This window comes from Marmota monax, unplaced genomic scaffold, assembly GCF_021218885.2.
Source record: "Marmota monax isolate L192 unplaced genomic scaffold, Marmota_monax_Labrador192_F-V1.1 WCK01_AAM20220418_F8-fsc00038, whole genome shotgun sequence".
Taxonomy (NCBI): Eukaryota; Metazoa; Chordata; class Mammalia; order Rodentia; family Sciuridae; genus Marmota; species Marmota monax.
The window spans coordinates 6,162,403-6,177,484 of NW_026692498.1; the positions used below are offsets into that span (position 1 = coordinate 6,162,403).

At 41.5% G+C, this 15,082-nt stretch overlaps 1 protein-coding gene across 5 annotated transcripts; it reads left to right on the forward strand.

The window, feature by feature from the left end:
• The first annotated feature begins 2,262 nt into the window (after nt 1-2,262).
• Nucleotides 2,263-12,968, forward strand: LOC124093030 (RNA-binding protein 4B). 5 transcript variants are annotated; one of them, XR_009226851.1, is made up of 4 exons: nt 2,263-2,398; nt 3,025-3,448; nt 8,920-11,328; nt 12,275-12,968. XR_009226851.1 is itself a non-coding variant. In XM_058579457.1 (4 exons), exons 2-3 carry the CDS (start codon nt 3,037-3,039, stop codon nt 9,585-9,587), a joined length of 1,080 nt encoding a protein of 359 aa, XP_058435440.1. In that variant the 5' UTR covers nt 2,263-2,398; nt 3,025-3,036; the 3' UTR covers nt 9,588-9,596; nt 11,109-12,968. The 5 variants fall into 5 exon arrangements, 3 of the variants coding, with proteins under 3 accessions (XP_058435440.1, XP_046301106.1, XP_058435441.1); XR_009226852.1 differs by having other exon boundaries at nt 12,356-12,968; XM_058579457.1 differs by having other exon boundaries at nt 8,920-9,596; nt 11,109-12,968.
• The last annotated feature ends 2,114 nt before the right edge of the window (nt 12,969-15,082 follow it).

Here is a 15,082-nt window from a genome sequence, read left to right on the forward strand (position 1 = left end):
ACTTATTAGAATTGTTGCCTATGGAGGAATGAGAATGGAGATAAAAAGGAATAAATTTTAAAATGGGGGGAAGGAGATGGAATGGTACAGTCAGCTAAGAGAACAAACAGTGTTAAGAACACAGAGGAGACTGGGCATGGTGGTGTGCACATGTAATCCCAGATACTCAGGAGGCTGAGGCAGGAGGACTGCAAATTTGAGACCAGCTTCAGCAATTCAGCAAGACTCTGTTTCAAAATAAAATCTTAGAAAGGGCTAGAGATATGGCTCAGTGGTAGACCCCTTTCCTAGCATGTATGATGGTCTAGTTTCAATTCCCATGTGATAGTCCCAATTCTTCCTCACTGGGACCAAAATACCTGACAAGAACAATTTAGAGGAAGAAAAGTTTATTTTGGCTCACAGTTTCAGAGGTCTTAGTCTTAGGTAAGCTGACTCCACCACTGTGGCCCTGAGGTGAGGCATTGTGGCAGAAGGGTGTGTGGAAGGAAAGCCACTCACCTCATAGTAGCCAGGAAGCAGCAAGAAAGAGACAGAAGCCAAGGGGACAAGATGATTACATTTTGAGACCTACTTCCTCCAATCACACCCTGCCTGCTTATAGTTATCACACAGCACAGTAGTAATATTTTCATTATTAATCCATCAAATGAATTAATCGACTGCTTAGGTTACAGCTCTCATAATCTAATCATTTCACTCTGAACATTGCTACATTGTCTCCTGAGCTTTTCGGGGACACCTCATAGTCAAAGCACAGCACTCAGTACAGAAACATAAACATACAAACACCATACAAGGAAAGGAATGGTGAGTGAAATGAACGTTTTAGAAGGATGAAAGTTACTAAGGAAATATTAGCTTCAGAAAATTGGAGAATTGGAGAGAACAGAATCCAAAAGACACTATATGAAGTTTCAGACTATCTCAAGAAGTCTCTTCTGGAGCATCAGTGGAAAAGGAGAAGGGAAGGAGACAGGTAAATAGAATTTACCTGAAATCGCTTTTGCTAATATGGAAGATAATAATAATAATAATAATTATAGTAATTATTATTATTATTATTAGATTAATGAAAGCTGTTTTAGAAATGGTGAAGGAAGCTTCTAGAGATGTCCAAAAGTAAAAAGTCTGAATACAGAGAGAAACTGGAAATGTCCAGAGAAAAGGGAAAGGGACAGGAGAGGTAAATAGAATTAGCTGGGAGCCAAGTACCAGTATGGGTTATTAAAATTGTAAAGACAGTGCATCTTCGGAAATGGCAGGGAAACAAAAAGAATTCAGTGAAGCAAACATAATCAAGTAGTTGGGTGGAGGAGGGCAACTGAGAAATTGCCTTGAAAGTATCAGAGAAGCTGTTACGGAGACACCACAGTGAAAAATGGTGATTGACAACCACCGGGCACCTCTACTCTGAGATAAATTCAACCCATCAATCTCCATAAATGTCTCTGCTTTGTTGGAGGATGACAGCGAACCCACCTAATAGCTTCCCTTTTGCCACCAGGAGGTGCCCTTAGACCGCAGCTGAATTTTGAATGCCAGAAAGTCAGTCGGGAGATTCACAGTTACCTTCCTCCAGTATCTCGGTGAGGACTTGGAGACCTGTCCCACCCTAAAGCAAGGAATCTGTCTCGTCCTCTGTACCAAGTATTCTTTTGGTGTGTCCACCAACGACACACATTTTGAGCTTATACTCTGGCCAGAGAGAGAACCAGCCACGTATATAGATGAATAAATTGTAGTTTGGGTAGATATACCTCCTAGTCCTATCCCAGCTCTATCGCAGATCATCTTCTGTTCCTTGGTTCTGTTTTCTCACTAATGAATAACTCGTTTGCAATAAAAAAAAATTTAATTGTTTAAAGCGCTACAAAAAAATAAAAGTCAAGGTTTGCTGTGTTTCTGAAATGTTGCCCCCAGCTGCCATAAAAACGGACAAGCCAGCTAAGTAACTCCCTTTTAGGACCCTGTGAGATAACCCTTTGTCATCAGCAACCCCTCTGCAAGGGCCCAATAGCGCGACCCATTGTGATGGCTAGCGACTCCCCCGAGCTTCTGAGTTTACCCCCACAGTGGTTGCGTCCCGAGCCCTTCTGACGCGGAGCTGCGACCCCCTCCCAGGGCGGTGATTGGCTAGCCGGGGGCGGACTGACCTCGGCCCCGCAGCGCCGTTCCCTGCTGGCCCCGCCCCCGAGCCGGGCGACCATTTGTGTGCGGCCGCGGGATTGGTCGCCCGGCTCCCGCGAGGGGGAGGGGAGGAGGCCGCGCGCACCCGCGCGTGCGTGAGCTGGAGCGCGAGAAAGGGCCCGGTCGCGCCGAGGCTCGAGCGGCCGTCGCCATTTTGTCGGGTTCTCTTTGACGCGGGAGCCGCCGCCACCGCCGCCGCCACCGGGAGGTACTAGGGGGTCGTGTGGGTGTGCGGGGAGCCGGGGGCGGGCGGGCCGGGCCCCTCGCGGACGGGCTTTGGGCTCCTGGTGGCGCTGTGGGCAGCCCCGGGAAGACAACCAGGGGAGGCGGGGCCGGACGGAGGGGGCGGGGCCGGGGTCGGGCCGAGTCTTTGTTGGGTGAGGAAGGCGGAGGTCGGGCCGCTGCCGGGGTCCTGGTTTGGCCCCGAGCGGGCCTTTTATCTTAGAGCGTGTGGGAAGGCGATATCGTGCAGTGCAGAGGTACACAGATTTCCCTCCAAAACCGTGTCACCCGGGACACTCGGGTGCCTCTTGCCCTACGCTTGCTTTTTCCTCGCTGTTTAGACATGCAGCGCCAACCCGCTGCTTTAAGCACGCCTCCTCTCCGGGAGATGCACTGTGTTGTGCATGCTGACCTCCGACCTCCTATTTGCTTGTCACTCGTACCTCGCAATGCTCATTGTCAAACCTTCCCGCCTCCCTCGAGGAAGAATAATGAACTTCTCTGGAAGGGTCTTGAAGGTGCCTAGAACTTTGGAGGATTAAACAGAAATGTTGCGGTGCACTTGAATTTCCCACCCATCCGACTTTCGAAATCTTGTTTCTTCTCTTCCAGGCTCTTGTCAGGATGGTGAAGCTGTTCATTGGAAACCTGCCCCGGGAGGCCACAGAGCAAGAGATCCGCTCACTCTTCGAGCAATATGGGAAGGTGCTGGAATGTGACATCATTAAGAACTACGGCTTTGTGCACATAGAGGACAAGACGGCGGCCGAGGATGCCATACGCAACCTGCACCACTACAAGCTGCATGGGGTGAACATCAATGTGGAAGCCAGCAAAAACAAGAGCAAAGCTTCAACCAAGTTACATGTGGGCAACATCAGTCCCACTTGTACCAACCAAGAGCTTCGGGCCAAGTTTGAGGAGTATGGCCCAGTTATCGAATGTGACATCGTGAAAGATTATGCCTTTGTACACATGGAGCGGGCAGAGGATGCAGTCGAAGCCATCAGGGGCCTTGACAACACAGAGTTTCAAGGTGAACTGCTTTGGGGCCTGGGTGGCAGAGCTGAGTGGGGTTTAGCTCAAGACAGGTGCAAGAACAAGACCATGGGGCTGGCAGGATCTTTTAACTGGAAATAGTAGATTATGTCTACTGCTCTTAAGCATAACTTACTCTTGGGGAAGCAGAACACTTCCCTTGTTCATGTTTGCTGAGATGTTCCTCAACAGCTATGTAGGACCACAAAGTGTGGGTCACTTTATCCTGTGGTCTTCATTCATTCAAATGCTGATGAAACTGTTTGCTGGGGAGAAGGGAGGATAAAGGTCTGTGACTTACCTACTTCTTTTGTTATGCCTAAGAAGCCTTTGGTTTGAGGGTTTAAATGCATAGGGTTTATAGTCCACTGCCTTGGGTGAGGGGTAGTGATGGGGAAAAGATATTTAGAGGAAGCCCTATATTATAAATCTGAGTGGTGAGTCTGGATTTGGGGAAGTGTCTTTTGGGTGAATTTGTTAAGTCTTTGGACTATACAAGCACAACCAAGAAAAAAGTAAATTTTTCTAAAAATTCAAGGTTAAATGGAAATGATAGTCTTACTTCTATGATAAAATTTCAGTTAAGCATCATACAGTGTATCATTGTTTATATTGATAATAAAGTTATATTTGTTGTCATTAATACCACGAGAGGATATCTGAAAACTCTAGAACTGTGCTAATATGGTAGCCTCTAGCCACATGTGGCTGGTAAGTTTAAATTAATTGAAATTAAATAAAACAAAAAATTCACTTTTTCAGTTGTCCTGGACACATTTCAAACAATAGTCATATGAGGGTAATGGCTATTGAATTAGCACATGTATAGAATATTTTCACTATCACAGATAGTTCTGTTGAATAGCATTGTACAGCAAGGTTTTTGTAAAAGTATCATGTTGGACTACACATTCACAGCCACTTCTGGTTCTTAAAATAAACACCCTTTTTGCCCTGAGTGCCACTAAAAGAGTTGTTAAGTACTTCGAGTTTCTCTGCTAAACTAGAAAGCAGAATGGAAAGAATAGGAAAAATATAGAAATTGACCAGAAAAAAATGAGAAACTGTACAGATAATGGAGTTTAGTGATTGAGGACCATCAAGTATATGTGGCTTCAGCCAGTGATGCTTTGGTCTTTAGCTACTCTTAAAAACATAGGGCAAAAGTTGCTGGTATTAATTACCAAGTGGCCAAATGTTTTAACCTCTTTCTGCTTCATTTGCCCTACTTACAAAATAGAGTTAATGATCCTTGTTGTACCATCCCCACAGTATGGTAGTGAGACTAGGATGAGGTAATAGTTGTGAAAATGTTTCCACAGTGAAAGCACTGTATGATGAAAGGTGAGTGCTGTTTGCAACCATGAGTGTTTGTATTGAGAGAAAGTTATTTAAAATGTGATAGGATAGTTAAGCTTTTCTTATTTGTTTTTTAAATTTATATTTGTTTTTCTTTTATTATTTTGGAATGCTGGTGCACTTTACCTTTAAAAGTATTGTTGTTTTCATTCAATGGTGGAAGGAGATCATGGATGGAGAATGGGGAAAGAGGGTTCTCTCTTAACAGGTAATAAACAGAATTTAAAAGAATGTAAATTCAGGTACAGACTCTTCAGAGGTGTTGTAGCAGTGATACTACATGCCCTTACCTTTTAATGTGCAGTTGATTAAAAGGAAAAGGGCAAAAATATGTATAAGGAAAATCAGTTAACTGGAGGAAGATGGCTTAGAATGTCTATTTTTTTGTTTGTTTTTATTTTTGCAGTGCTGGGGATTGAACCCAGGGCCTTGTGCATGCTGGGCTTCTGCTCTACCACTGAGCTATGCCCCTAGCCCTGAGTGTTTTAATAAAACTGGTGTTATTACTTATGAACTAGATACCTGAATAATGCAATGGATCCCATGAGACATTTAAAAGTGTTATCATTTCCTTAGAAGCACAGACACTAAACTGAATTAGGAAAGAAAAATCTTTTACTCGGTTTTTATGTTGTGTGCCTTTGCCTTCTGGAGAGTGATCTTTGAGTTACACATGCAGACATTTTTGTAACCTTCTATATTTTCCCAAAATGACAAGTTTATTATTGGAAAATAAATCAGTTTTGCAGAAAATACAATGTAGATATCAGTTTGCATAATTTTCTAATAAAAGCCTTTTTAGTCATCTACTAATGAAGATAGCCTCTGGAAAAATGCCACTTTGGGCATCTTCTGAACCTTTATTTATGTACTTAATGGTTGCCATTTAGGTTTCTGCATTGTATGATTTCTAAAAGGAAGCAGTAGAATCTGAATTATCTGTGCCTTTCAGTATCTGTTTTCTCTCCATAAGCAGCAGGGGAACATAGTTGTATTGGAAAGGAAGGTGTTCCCAAATTTATATGTCTTGTTTTCAGAATTAAATCAGAGTACTGCTATATATCAACTACATCTCCAGCCATCTCTGGATCCTGGCACATAATAGGAGCTAAGAAATTAGGACCCAATTTTTCCCACCTCAGCATTTTAATATTCTCTTCTGATCCAGCTTTCAAGATAAAATAGTATTATTGTGCTAATTTTGTGAGAAATTTTGGCATATTTCAGTAACTTTGAGGTCTCAGAAAATCTTTTAAACTTCTGGCCTATCTACATGTAGTAGAATAGAGTGGTAGAATTTGTCTTTGCCCTGATTCTGAAAGGTAATAGACAAACACAGTACTTTTTAATTATTACAGGAACTTTAAGGGGTTTAAATTAAAAGCTTGGTTATGACTGTGTTGGCAAGACTATTTAAAAAAAAAAAGCCTACTATCACTTTATTATAGATGTTTTTTAGTTCTAGATAATTTTTTTTTAATGGTATCCTTTTCACAACTACACCGATAGATTTTGATTTTGCTACAGATGTTTATACACTTAGCAGTTCCCACCCTCTAAGAAAAACAGAAATGAAGATTGGATTTAGTATCAGAAACATCAAGGTAAAAATCACTGGATTTTGTTTCTCTAAAAAACAGACCCAGAATCTATAAAAAATAAAATGCAAGTTTAATTGGATTTTTTCCCCTTACAAATGTTACTTCTAGGTCTCTGGATTGGCTGCTTTTTAGATTATCATTGTTACTTTGACTTCAGAATTAGAGCACAGTTTGTGTCTGTCACATAGCTTAATGTGTATGTTTGAAAGCCAAGTAATTTATAATTTTATAGTCTAAATTATAGAGAATTCTATATTTGATATATAAGAGTGTGTGTGTGTGTGTGTGTGTGAGAGAGAGAGAGAGAGAGAGAGAGAGAGAGAGTGTGTGTAGGGGCAGAAATCTATTTCTTTTGTAAGCATAGGTAACATTGAATAACTTGTAAAAATTAGATGCGAGTATTTAAATCTCTGAAAACTGGGATGGCTCACTAAAATGCTGCTTGCAGAGTTATTGCTGCTTGGTGTCTGCTAATTGAGTCTGGTGATGGTGGATGCTGCCTGTTCATTAGCAGCTGGAGGTCAAAAGCCTGAACATCTTTGTTTCTGCTGAAGTGAGTTTTGGGGCAGAACCAAGTTAGACTAAAGTGATAGGACTGCACTAATCCACAACCCTCTCATGGTTAGTGCATGGTGCTGTTTTGGCTCCCATCCTAAATCAGGTTGTTCCCAAAAAGATAGTTGGAAGTACAAGGCTTCCTATTTCACAGCTGTATTCAGAACAAGACCTATTAAAAGAGAGCAATATGCTGATGGCAGAGGGGGAAACTGTTCTGAGCAGCCCTTAAAAATGACAAGAAGCCCATTTTCTCTATTTTTACTGGCCTATGGCCACAATTTTTTTAAAGTATTGACTTGATCTCCAGAATTTTAATGCAGTTCAGTACTAAATTACTGCCAGCACCACTCCCTTTTCCTGAACTGCTTTTAAAGACTCCAGATGCTTTCATCTATCAGTAAGGGACCTTGAGTTTGGCTGCACACAGCCTTGAGCAAAGGTGGTTTCTTCTCAAAGCTGTTCCTCAATGCTAGTCATTTCTTAGAAGCATGGGTGTGAATTGTTTGAATGGGGGCCCAGAATCCTTTAGGCAAATGCTGCAATTTTCAAACAAACAGAAAATCCCCTATAAAGAATTATAAGTACTGAACACAGTGACATAAGTCTATAATCCTGGCTTCTCAGGAGGCTAAGGCAAGAGAATTGCAAGCTCAAGGTTAGCCTCAGCAATTTAGCAACGCCTTGTCTCAAAAACTGAAAAGGGCTGTAGATGTAGCTTAGTGGTAGAGCACCCATGGGTTCAGTTCCTAGTACATTAAAATAAAGAGGGCTGGGCTTGTGGCTCAGTGGTAGAGCGTTCACCTAGCATGCATGAAGCACTGGGTTCGATCCTCAGCACAACAATAAAAAATAAAGTTATTGTGTCCACCTGCAAAAAAAGATATATATATATATATATATATATATATTTTTTTTTTTTTTTTTTTTTTTTTTAAGAAAAGAATTGTAAACTAAGTGGCAAGTTGAAATCCTGATTGTTCCATTACATGGGAACACATTATCCCTAAGCAGCTGGTACTGTTTTTAAGATCTTCCTAATTCTTGTTGAGAGGCCTTGGTCAGAGTTTTCTGCAGTAGAGATGGATTAGCCCTTGAGGATAAAAGTGAGGATGAGGTTAAAATGTCTTATTTCTCAGAAATACAGGGGATGAAGCAATTGATGAGCCAGATATGATTTGGCATCCAACATAGCCTTCCCCTGCAGAAACTGCTGAAGGAAACAAGGTGGAAAGAAGACTGCAATTGGGTTTTGTTGGTGGTGATTGAACCCAGGGCCTTATGCATGCTAATGAGCACATGCTCTTCCCACTGTGAAACAACCTGACCTATTGCTGGGGTGGTCCCCTCCCCACCCCTCCAGCCATACTGGGGATTGAAACCCAGGGGTACAATATCCCTGACCTATATCCCTAGCCCTTTTTATTTTTTGAGACAGGTTCTTGCTAAATTACTGCAGCAAGTCACTGGGATTACAGCATGTACCACCATGCCTGGCTGTTGCTGTGGCTTCTAAGCTGCAGTAAGTGCTCAGGCCTTATATGGCCTTTAGTAAATCAGGGAGAAAGAATGAAGATGCCTTCCAGATCTAGCATAACTGAGGTTTTGTTGGATATATCATTGAAAAGTTATTCAGGTTTTGAATCATTATAGTTGATAATAGTCTTTAAGAATTAGAAATTTTTTGACTTTTGTGTTTAGGGGGAAAAGGAAAGTTGCAGAGACAGAAGTAGGTAGGAATTTGCTACTGTGGTAAGCAGAAAGGACTAACTGGTCTCTGAGGACTAACGTTTTCTGGCTGTCATCTGTATTGAAACTTCAGCTATTTTTTTAGAGGGCATTGCTGAAATAGGGTCACAAGAGTGTGCGTATGTATGTGTCCTATGTTTACTTTCCTTTGGGGGAGGATAAAGAGTGTCAATGAGTTATAATCTTCTTAATCTATTTCTTCAAGGCAAAAGGATGCACGTGCAGTTGTCTACCAGCCGGCTTCGAACTGCCCCTGGGATGGGAGACCAGAGTGGCTGCTATCGGTGTGGGAAAGAGGGTCACTGGTCCAAAGAGTGCCCAGTAGATCGTACTGGGCGTGTGGCAGACTTTACTGAGCAGTACAACGAACAGTATGGAGCAGTGCGCACACCCTACACCATGGGCTATGGGGAATCCATGTATTACAATGATGCCTATGGAGCACTCGACTACTATAAGCGCTACCGGGTCCGCTCTTATGAAGCGGTGGCGGCGGCGGCTGCTGCTTCTGCATACAATTATGCAGAGCAGACCATGTCTCATCTGCCTCAAGTCCAGAGCTCAGCTGTGACCAGTCACCTCAACTCTACTTCTGTTGATCCCTATGACAGACACCTATTGCCGAACTCTGGTGCTGCTGCTACCTCAGCTGCTATGGCTGCTGCTGCCGCCACCTCTTCCTCCTATTATGGAAGGGACAGAAGCCCACTGCGTCGTGCTACAGCTGTGCTCCCCACAGTTGGAGAGGGCTACGGTTATGGGCCAGAAAGTGAGTTGTCTCAGGCTTCAGCAGCTACACGGAATTCTCTGTATGACATGGCCCGGTATGAGCGGGAGCAATATGTGGACCGAGCACGGTACTCAGCCTTTTAAAAACTGGAGGTGAGAGTGGGGTGGGTGTGATTAAGAGATTCCATTTAGTTCCCTTGCAAGAGACCTTCATAGAGGAGGCTAGAGGTACTTGTTTGCTATTAGAACAGAATCCAAAAAGTACTAATTATGTGTTATTCTTTATTATTTCTCTAGCTTAGGCCACAGGTTCACTTGGCCTGTTGAGGTTTTAGCGTGTGACTTCACATACTAAAGTTTCTTAGGAATAATATTCCTATAATCAGTTGTAAATCCACTTGAGTTGCAGAAAAACATTTAAGATAACTAATGTTTGTTTGGTGACCTGTGTATATTAATATCTAGACAGTAAGAGATATTTCTTTATACAGGAAGGGAACTAAGGCTCCAGGGACTCAGTAGTTTGCCCATCATCATTTGGTAAATGAGGGAGGTGAAGCCAAAATTCAAATTCAAGCCTGACTCTTAAAATTCCCACTAACAGTCAGTGTGGTATTAAGCTGAAGGGTACAGGTTCAGGATCAGGACTTAATGATGGAAATCACAGAGTATTTGCTAATAAGATTGTTTATTGGGTCACTAGCCTTTATCATGGAAGCTCTTCAAGTATGATATCTGCAAGCCAGATAAAGTCCTATAAATGTTAAGTGTCTCTAATTCTAAGATACTTGTTTGTTGAATGTTTGATGCTCTGCCCCATGTAGTTCTTTCCTTATTCAGATCTAGAGCATTGGAGTGCTTAACCCCTATTTTCTTGTAACCTGTGATACGTTTCCCATTTCTTTCAGCATTTTGGGTTTTTTGTGTGGGAACACTACTTAAGGAATTAGAAATTGGCAATCTTCTGATGTACATAAAATCCTATAGGTTGTGACTCTGAAAAGTTAATGTTCCTACTTCAGGAATTGTGTATCAAAGTTGCTAAGTTACTGCAAGTCACTGGGGTAGGAAATATTGAGTATTGAGTTAATCAGAGTGGAAACAGCATCATGACATTATATTTTCATGGTTTTACTTATACTTTGAAATTGGGCATCACTTGAATTTGAGCTCCAGTAGCAAGGTTAAACCAAATTACTACTGAGCTTCCAAGATTTCAAGTTATCCCCTCTTTGGTATAGGTGTAGAAGAAAGAAAAGCTACAGAATTTGCTTTTTGTGAAGTGAGAAGCACTGTGTCATGAACCTGTGATTTTATATCTTATATGACCATGTCAGTAAGACTTGGGATTTCCTGAGACCACTGTGCAGCAGTGTGTTCATTTGTGTGAAGTAGATTAAGCTTAGAAGCTATGGAGTTTGCCATTAATTTTTACAGCTGGATCTACCGTGAGTTGAGATGCGTCTGAAGTGAAGTAAGTTGTTATCAATCTATCAGATAACTTCTGTTTCTTTTAAGTATGTTTCAAAGTTAATTTTTAAATTAATATATTGTGGTCTTTAAGGGGTATTGATACATCATTTTAAAAGTGAATTTTAACTGAGAACAGTGGTTGTTCAACTAACCTCTTTGTAGTGATGACTTTTAAAGAAACTTACCTTCCAGGTGTGAACCTCAAATGGACTGAATAACCCTGAGTTGGTTGCAGTCCCAGGAGCCTGATGTTAATGAGGCTGCCAGGAGGAAATACTCCAGAACTGTTGGGGATCCAAATTCGGGTCTCACTAGCAGAACTGATCCAAGAACGTCACAGCTTTTGAAGTCGATTGGCACAGATCAAGACCAAGATTTGGCCCTTTGTCTGTAATAAGTAGAGGAACTTGGTGTGAGTTAACTTCTTTTTTCCCCCAGCCATTGGTGTCTGGAGTTTCCATCATCAATGGAAGAATTAGAGAATTCTAGCAGTGATTTCTTCTTTCGATTTGGCAAGGGAGATTTGGTCAATTAGAGAAAACACTGGAACTGTGGTTCTAAATCTGTGACAGTGTGACATGTAGTTGTGTTAGAGATTGGTGAATGACCCACTGTTCCTTGAGAACTGTACCTTTTACAAATGTCATTTCTAAAAGTTTACTATGAAAAATTAAAAATGGGTGTGGTTATTTGCACCTATAGTCCCAGCTACTCAGAAGGAACACTTATAAGCCTAGGAAAATTCAACCAGAGCAACATAGTGAAATTCCATATCATTTTTTTAAAGGGGAAAGTAGAACAATTGGCCATATTTGAGATCTCAGTATCTTCTGCTTTTCCCAGATCCAAAAATTAAACTGTTATTTTTGTTGATACATGTTTGCCCTTTGTTGGAGCAATAGAAGCCTTCTGTTAAAGAGGTTATTTTGCCGGGCGCCGTGGCACACACCTATAATCCCAGCGGCTTGGGAGGCTGAGACAGGAGGATCACAAGTTCAAAACCAGCCTCAGCAACTTAGCAAGGCTGTAAGCAACTTAGTGAGACCCTGACTCTAAATAAAATATAAAAAGGGGCTGAGGATGTTGCTCAGTAGTTAAGCTCCCCTGGGTTCAATCCCTGGTATCAAAAAAAATAGTTATATTGCTTAAAAGATGGCTAAGAAAATGAGAAAGTTGAATTTATCACTAACACAGCAGACTTTCACCTAGATTACATCTGTATGTCCTATATAGCTATTAGTATATTCCTTTATAGACCTATTTAATAGAACCCTAGATGATTTTGTGGAATATAAATTTGATCCAATCTGACTTGGTTTTGTTTTGTTCTTTGTTTTTTTCCCCCCCCTGGAATACAGGACGGGACCAGGGCCCTTGTACTCGGAGCCAAGCTGCTCTCCAGGCATTGTGTAAGCCTCTTGTGTTGTGCTCTCTTTCAGGTAGGATAATTGCGGACTGAACCCTCGGGCTGCGGTCATATATGAGAACTTGCTCCGCGCGGTCCCCTTTGCCGGGATGTTTCCATTGCTTCATGTTTCAGTAAACAGAGGAGTTTGAGACCAACTATGTTTTCTTTCTTAATTTAATTCTTCTAAGTTTACTTTTCTTTCCTCCTGATACTAGTCTTAGTAGCCTTTCACTTTGTTCCTTATATTCTCAGCCTCAGATCATCCCTAGGTAAGGATTATGCTGGCATTCCCTTTTTCCCTTTTTCCTGTACAGTGGAACCCCTCTTATCTTGCTTTCCCTAGGATTTGAACCCTTCCTCCCTACAGCATCTCCCTTTAAAATGACCATGTAGTGGCAAACAGCCTTTTACTCTTCTCTGTTAGCTCTGGACTCTTAACATTGAAGCTAATCTTCTGAAATTGCTAGGACCATTGGGGGTTTTGTTGTTGTTTTTGTTTGGGTTTTTTTTGTTTGTTTGTTTGTTTTTTTGGTCTGACCTGTGATCGTGGTACAGCGTTAGCTGAAATTTAGCCTTGTTTTAACTCCACTCCTCCCACTTTTTTTTTTAAATTTTTTTGACAAATAAATATTTCTAACACTGAAGTATCTTTTTGTTTGTATGATTGTTTTTACCACCAGAATCTTCTCATTCTTGTCCAGTGTGCTCAAACTACAAAATTCTAATCACTGAATGTCTCAAAACATACATGTAGAAGGAAGGAATTAGTGAGTAATATGGCTTCAGAAATAGGTGATAGTGAGAAATGCCAGAATATTGAGACACTGATGAATGTGTAAGCTGGTGGTCAGGCTTTTCTCTAAATAACCAGAATTGCTCTTGACAGTTTAAAGGCTAGAACTTAGATTAGTATAGTGATAGAAACCCCACAGGAAACTTTTGAGTCAGGAAAAGGCTCAGCCATAGAATATCTACAGGAACCTATCAGGTGACTCAATTTGACTTCATAGTTTGCTGGGCCGGTATAATGAACATATATTTGAGAGGCTGAGGCAGGAAAATCAGAAGTTCAAGGCCAGCCTTAGCAATTTAACAAAGCCCTAAGAAATGTCATGAGATCCTGTCTCAAAAAAATAAAAAGGGATTGGGATGTAGCTTGGTAACAAAGTACCCTTGGGTTCAATCCCCAGTACCCACACCAAGAAAAAGGGTGGGAGATAGGCCAGTTGCAGTGGTACACACTGGTAAACCCAGCTACTTAGGAGGCTGAGGGTGGGGGATTACAAGTTTGCAACCTGGGAAACTTAGCAAGATCTCATTTTAAAATAAAAGGACAAAGGGATGTGGCTTAGTGTTAGAGCACTTTTGTCTTGCATGCAAGAGGAGGCCCTGGGTTCAATCCCCTGCAGTAACAAAATTTTTATAAAGTGTCATAATACTTAGAACAGAAAAGCAAATAGTGGACTACGGCCATACCAAAAGAAAAAGAGAAAAAAAACAAATAGTGTTTTAATATACGGTGATAATATTGTATAGTAAAGCGTGTCTATATTTGAGGCTTTTTTTTTCTTTTCTTTTTTTTGTTGTTTTTCTGGATTTGGGATTGAACCCAGGGGTGCTTTACCACTGAGCTACATCCCCAGACCTTTTTACTTTAGTTTTGCTAAATTGCTGAGGCTGGCCAAGAACTTGGAATTTTGCCTCAGCCTCCCAAATAGCCAGGATTTCAGGTATATGCCACCATGGACAGCCTGGTTTTTTGTTTTCTTTAAAAAAAAAAAAAAAAAAAAAAAATCATTGTTCTGTCCCCATAAAATGAATACTTAATGATGGATTCAACCATGCTTAAGCTTTATTGTGACATATTACTTCTGGCTACATGTGAAATTTTACCTACAATTGTAGCATTCCCACATTCTCCCTACCTTAGGGATCAAACCAGGGCCTAGAGCATGCTAAGGACACACTTCACCCCTGAGCTACACCCTTCAGCCCTCCCATTTTATGCTTAAAATAGTCCTGGCAGGGTTCAGTGAAACAGAAGTTTTCCCTGATTTGGGAGACAAGGGCCTAAGGATGTGGTGATATAAAGATCCATGCCGGGGGGCTGGGGATGTGGCTCAAGCGGTAGCGCGCTGGCATGGCATGCGTGCGGCTCGGGTTCGATCCTCAGCACCACATACAAACAAAGATGTTGTGTCCGCCAAAAACTAAAAAATAAATATTAAAAAAAATTCTCTCTCTCTCTCCCCCCTCTCTTTAAAAAAAAAAAAAAAAGATCCATGCCCACTTTTCCAACTAGTGTATTTCATATAACTAGGGCCCAGATTAGCTTCAATGGGGACACAGGACTGACAGGACTGTCCATGTAACAAAAGAAAAGAAGGCAAAGATATGCTGGGATTTTTTCATGATTGATGTGCGTGATACCAGGCATAGCCAGCCACCACAATCTAATGTTAGGTTAGGTTTTGACCAACATATTTGCCAGATGTGGCGGGTGCATATCTGTAATCCAGTAACTCGGGGCTAAGGCAACAGGATCACAGGTTTCAGGCCAGCCTCAGCAACTTAGATCCTATTTGATGATTTTTTTTTTTAAAGGGCTGGGGATGTATCTCCGTGGTAAAGCACTCCTAGGTTCAGTCTCCAGTACTGAAAGGAAAAGAGAAGGAAGATGGGGGAGGGAGGGAAGGAAGGAAGGGAGAGAGAGAAAGAAAGAATAGCCCTGTATCCCTCCAAAGGATTAAGTTTTTAG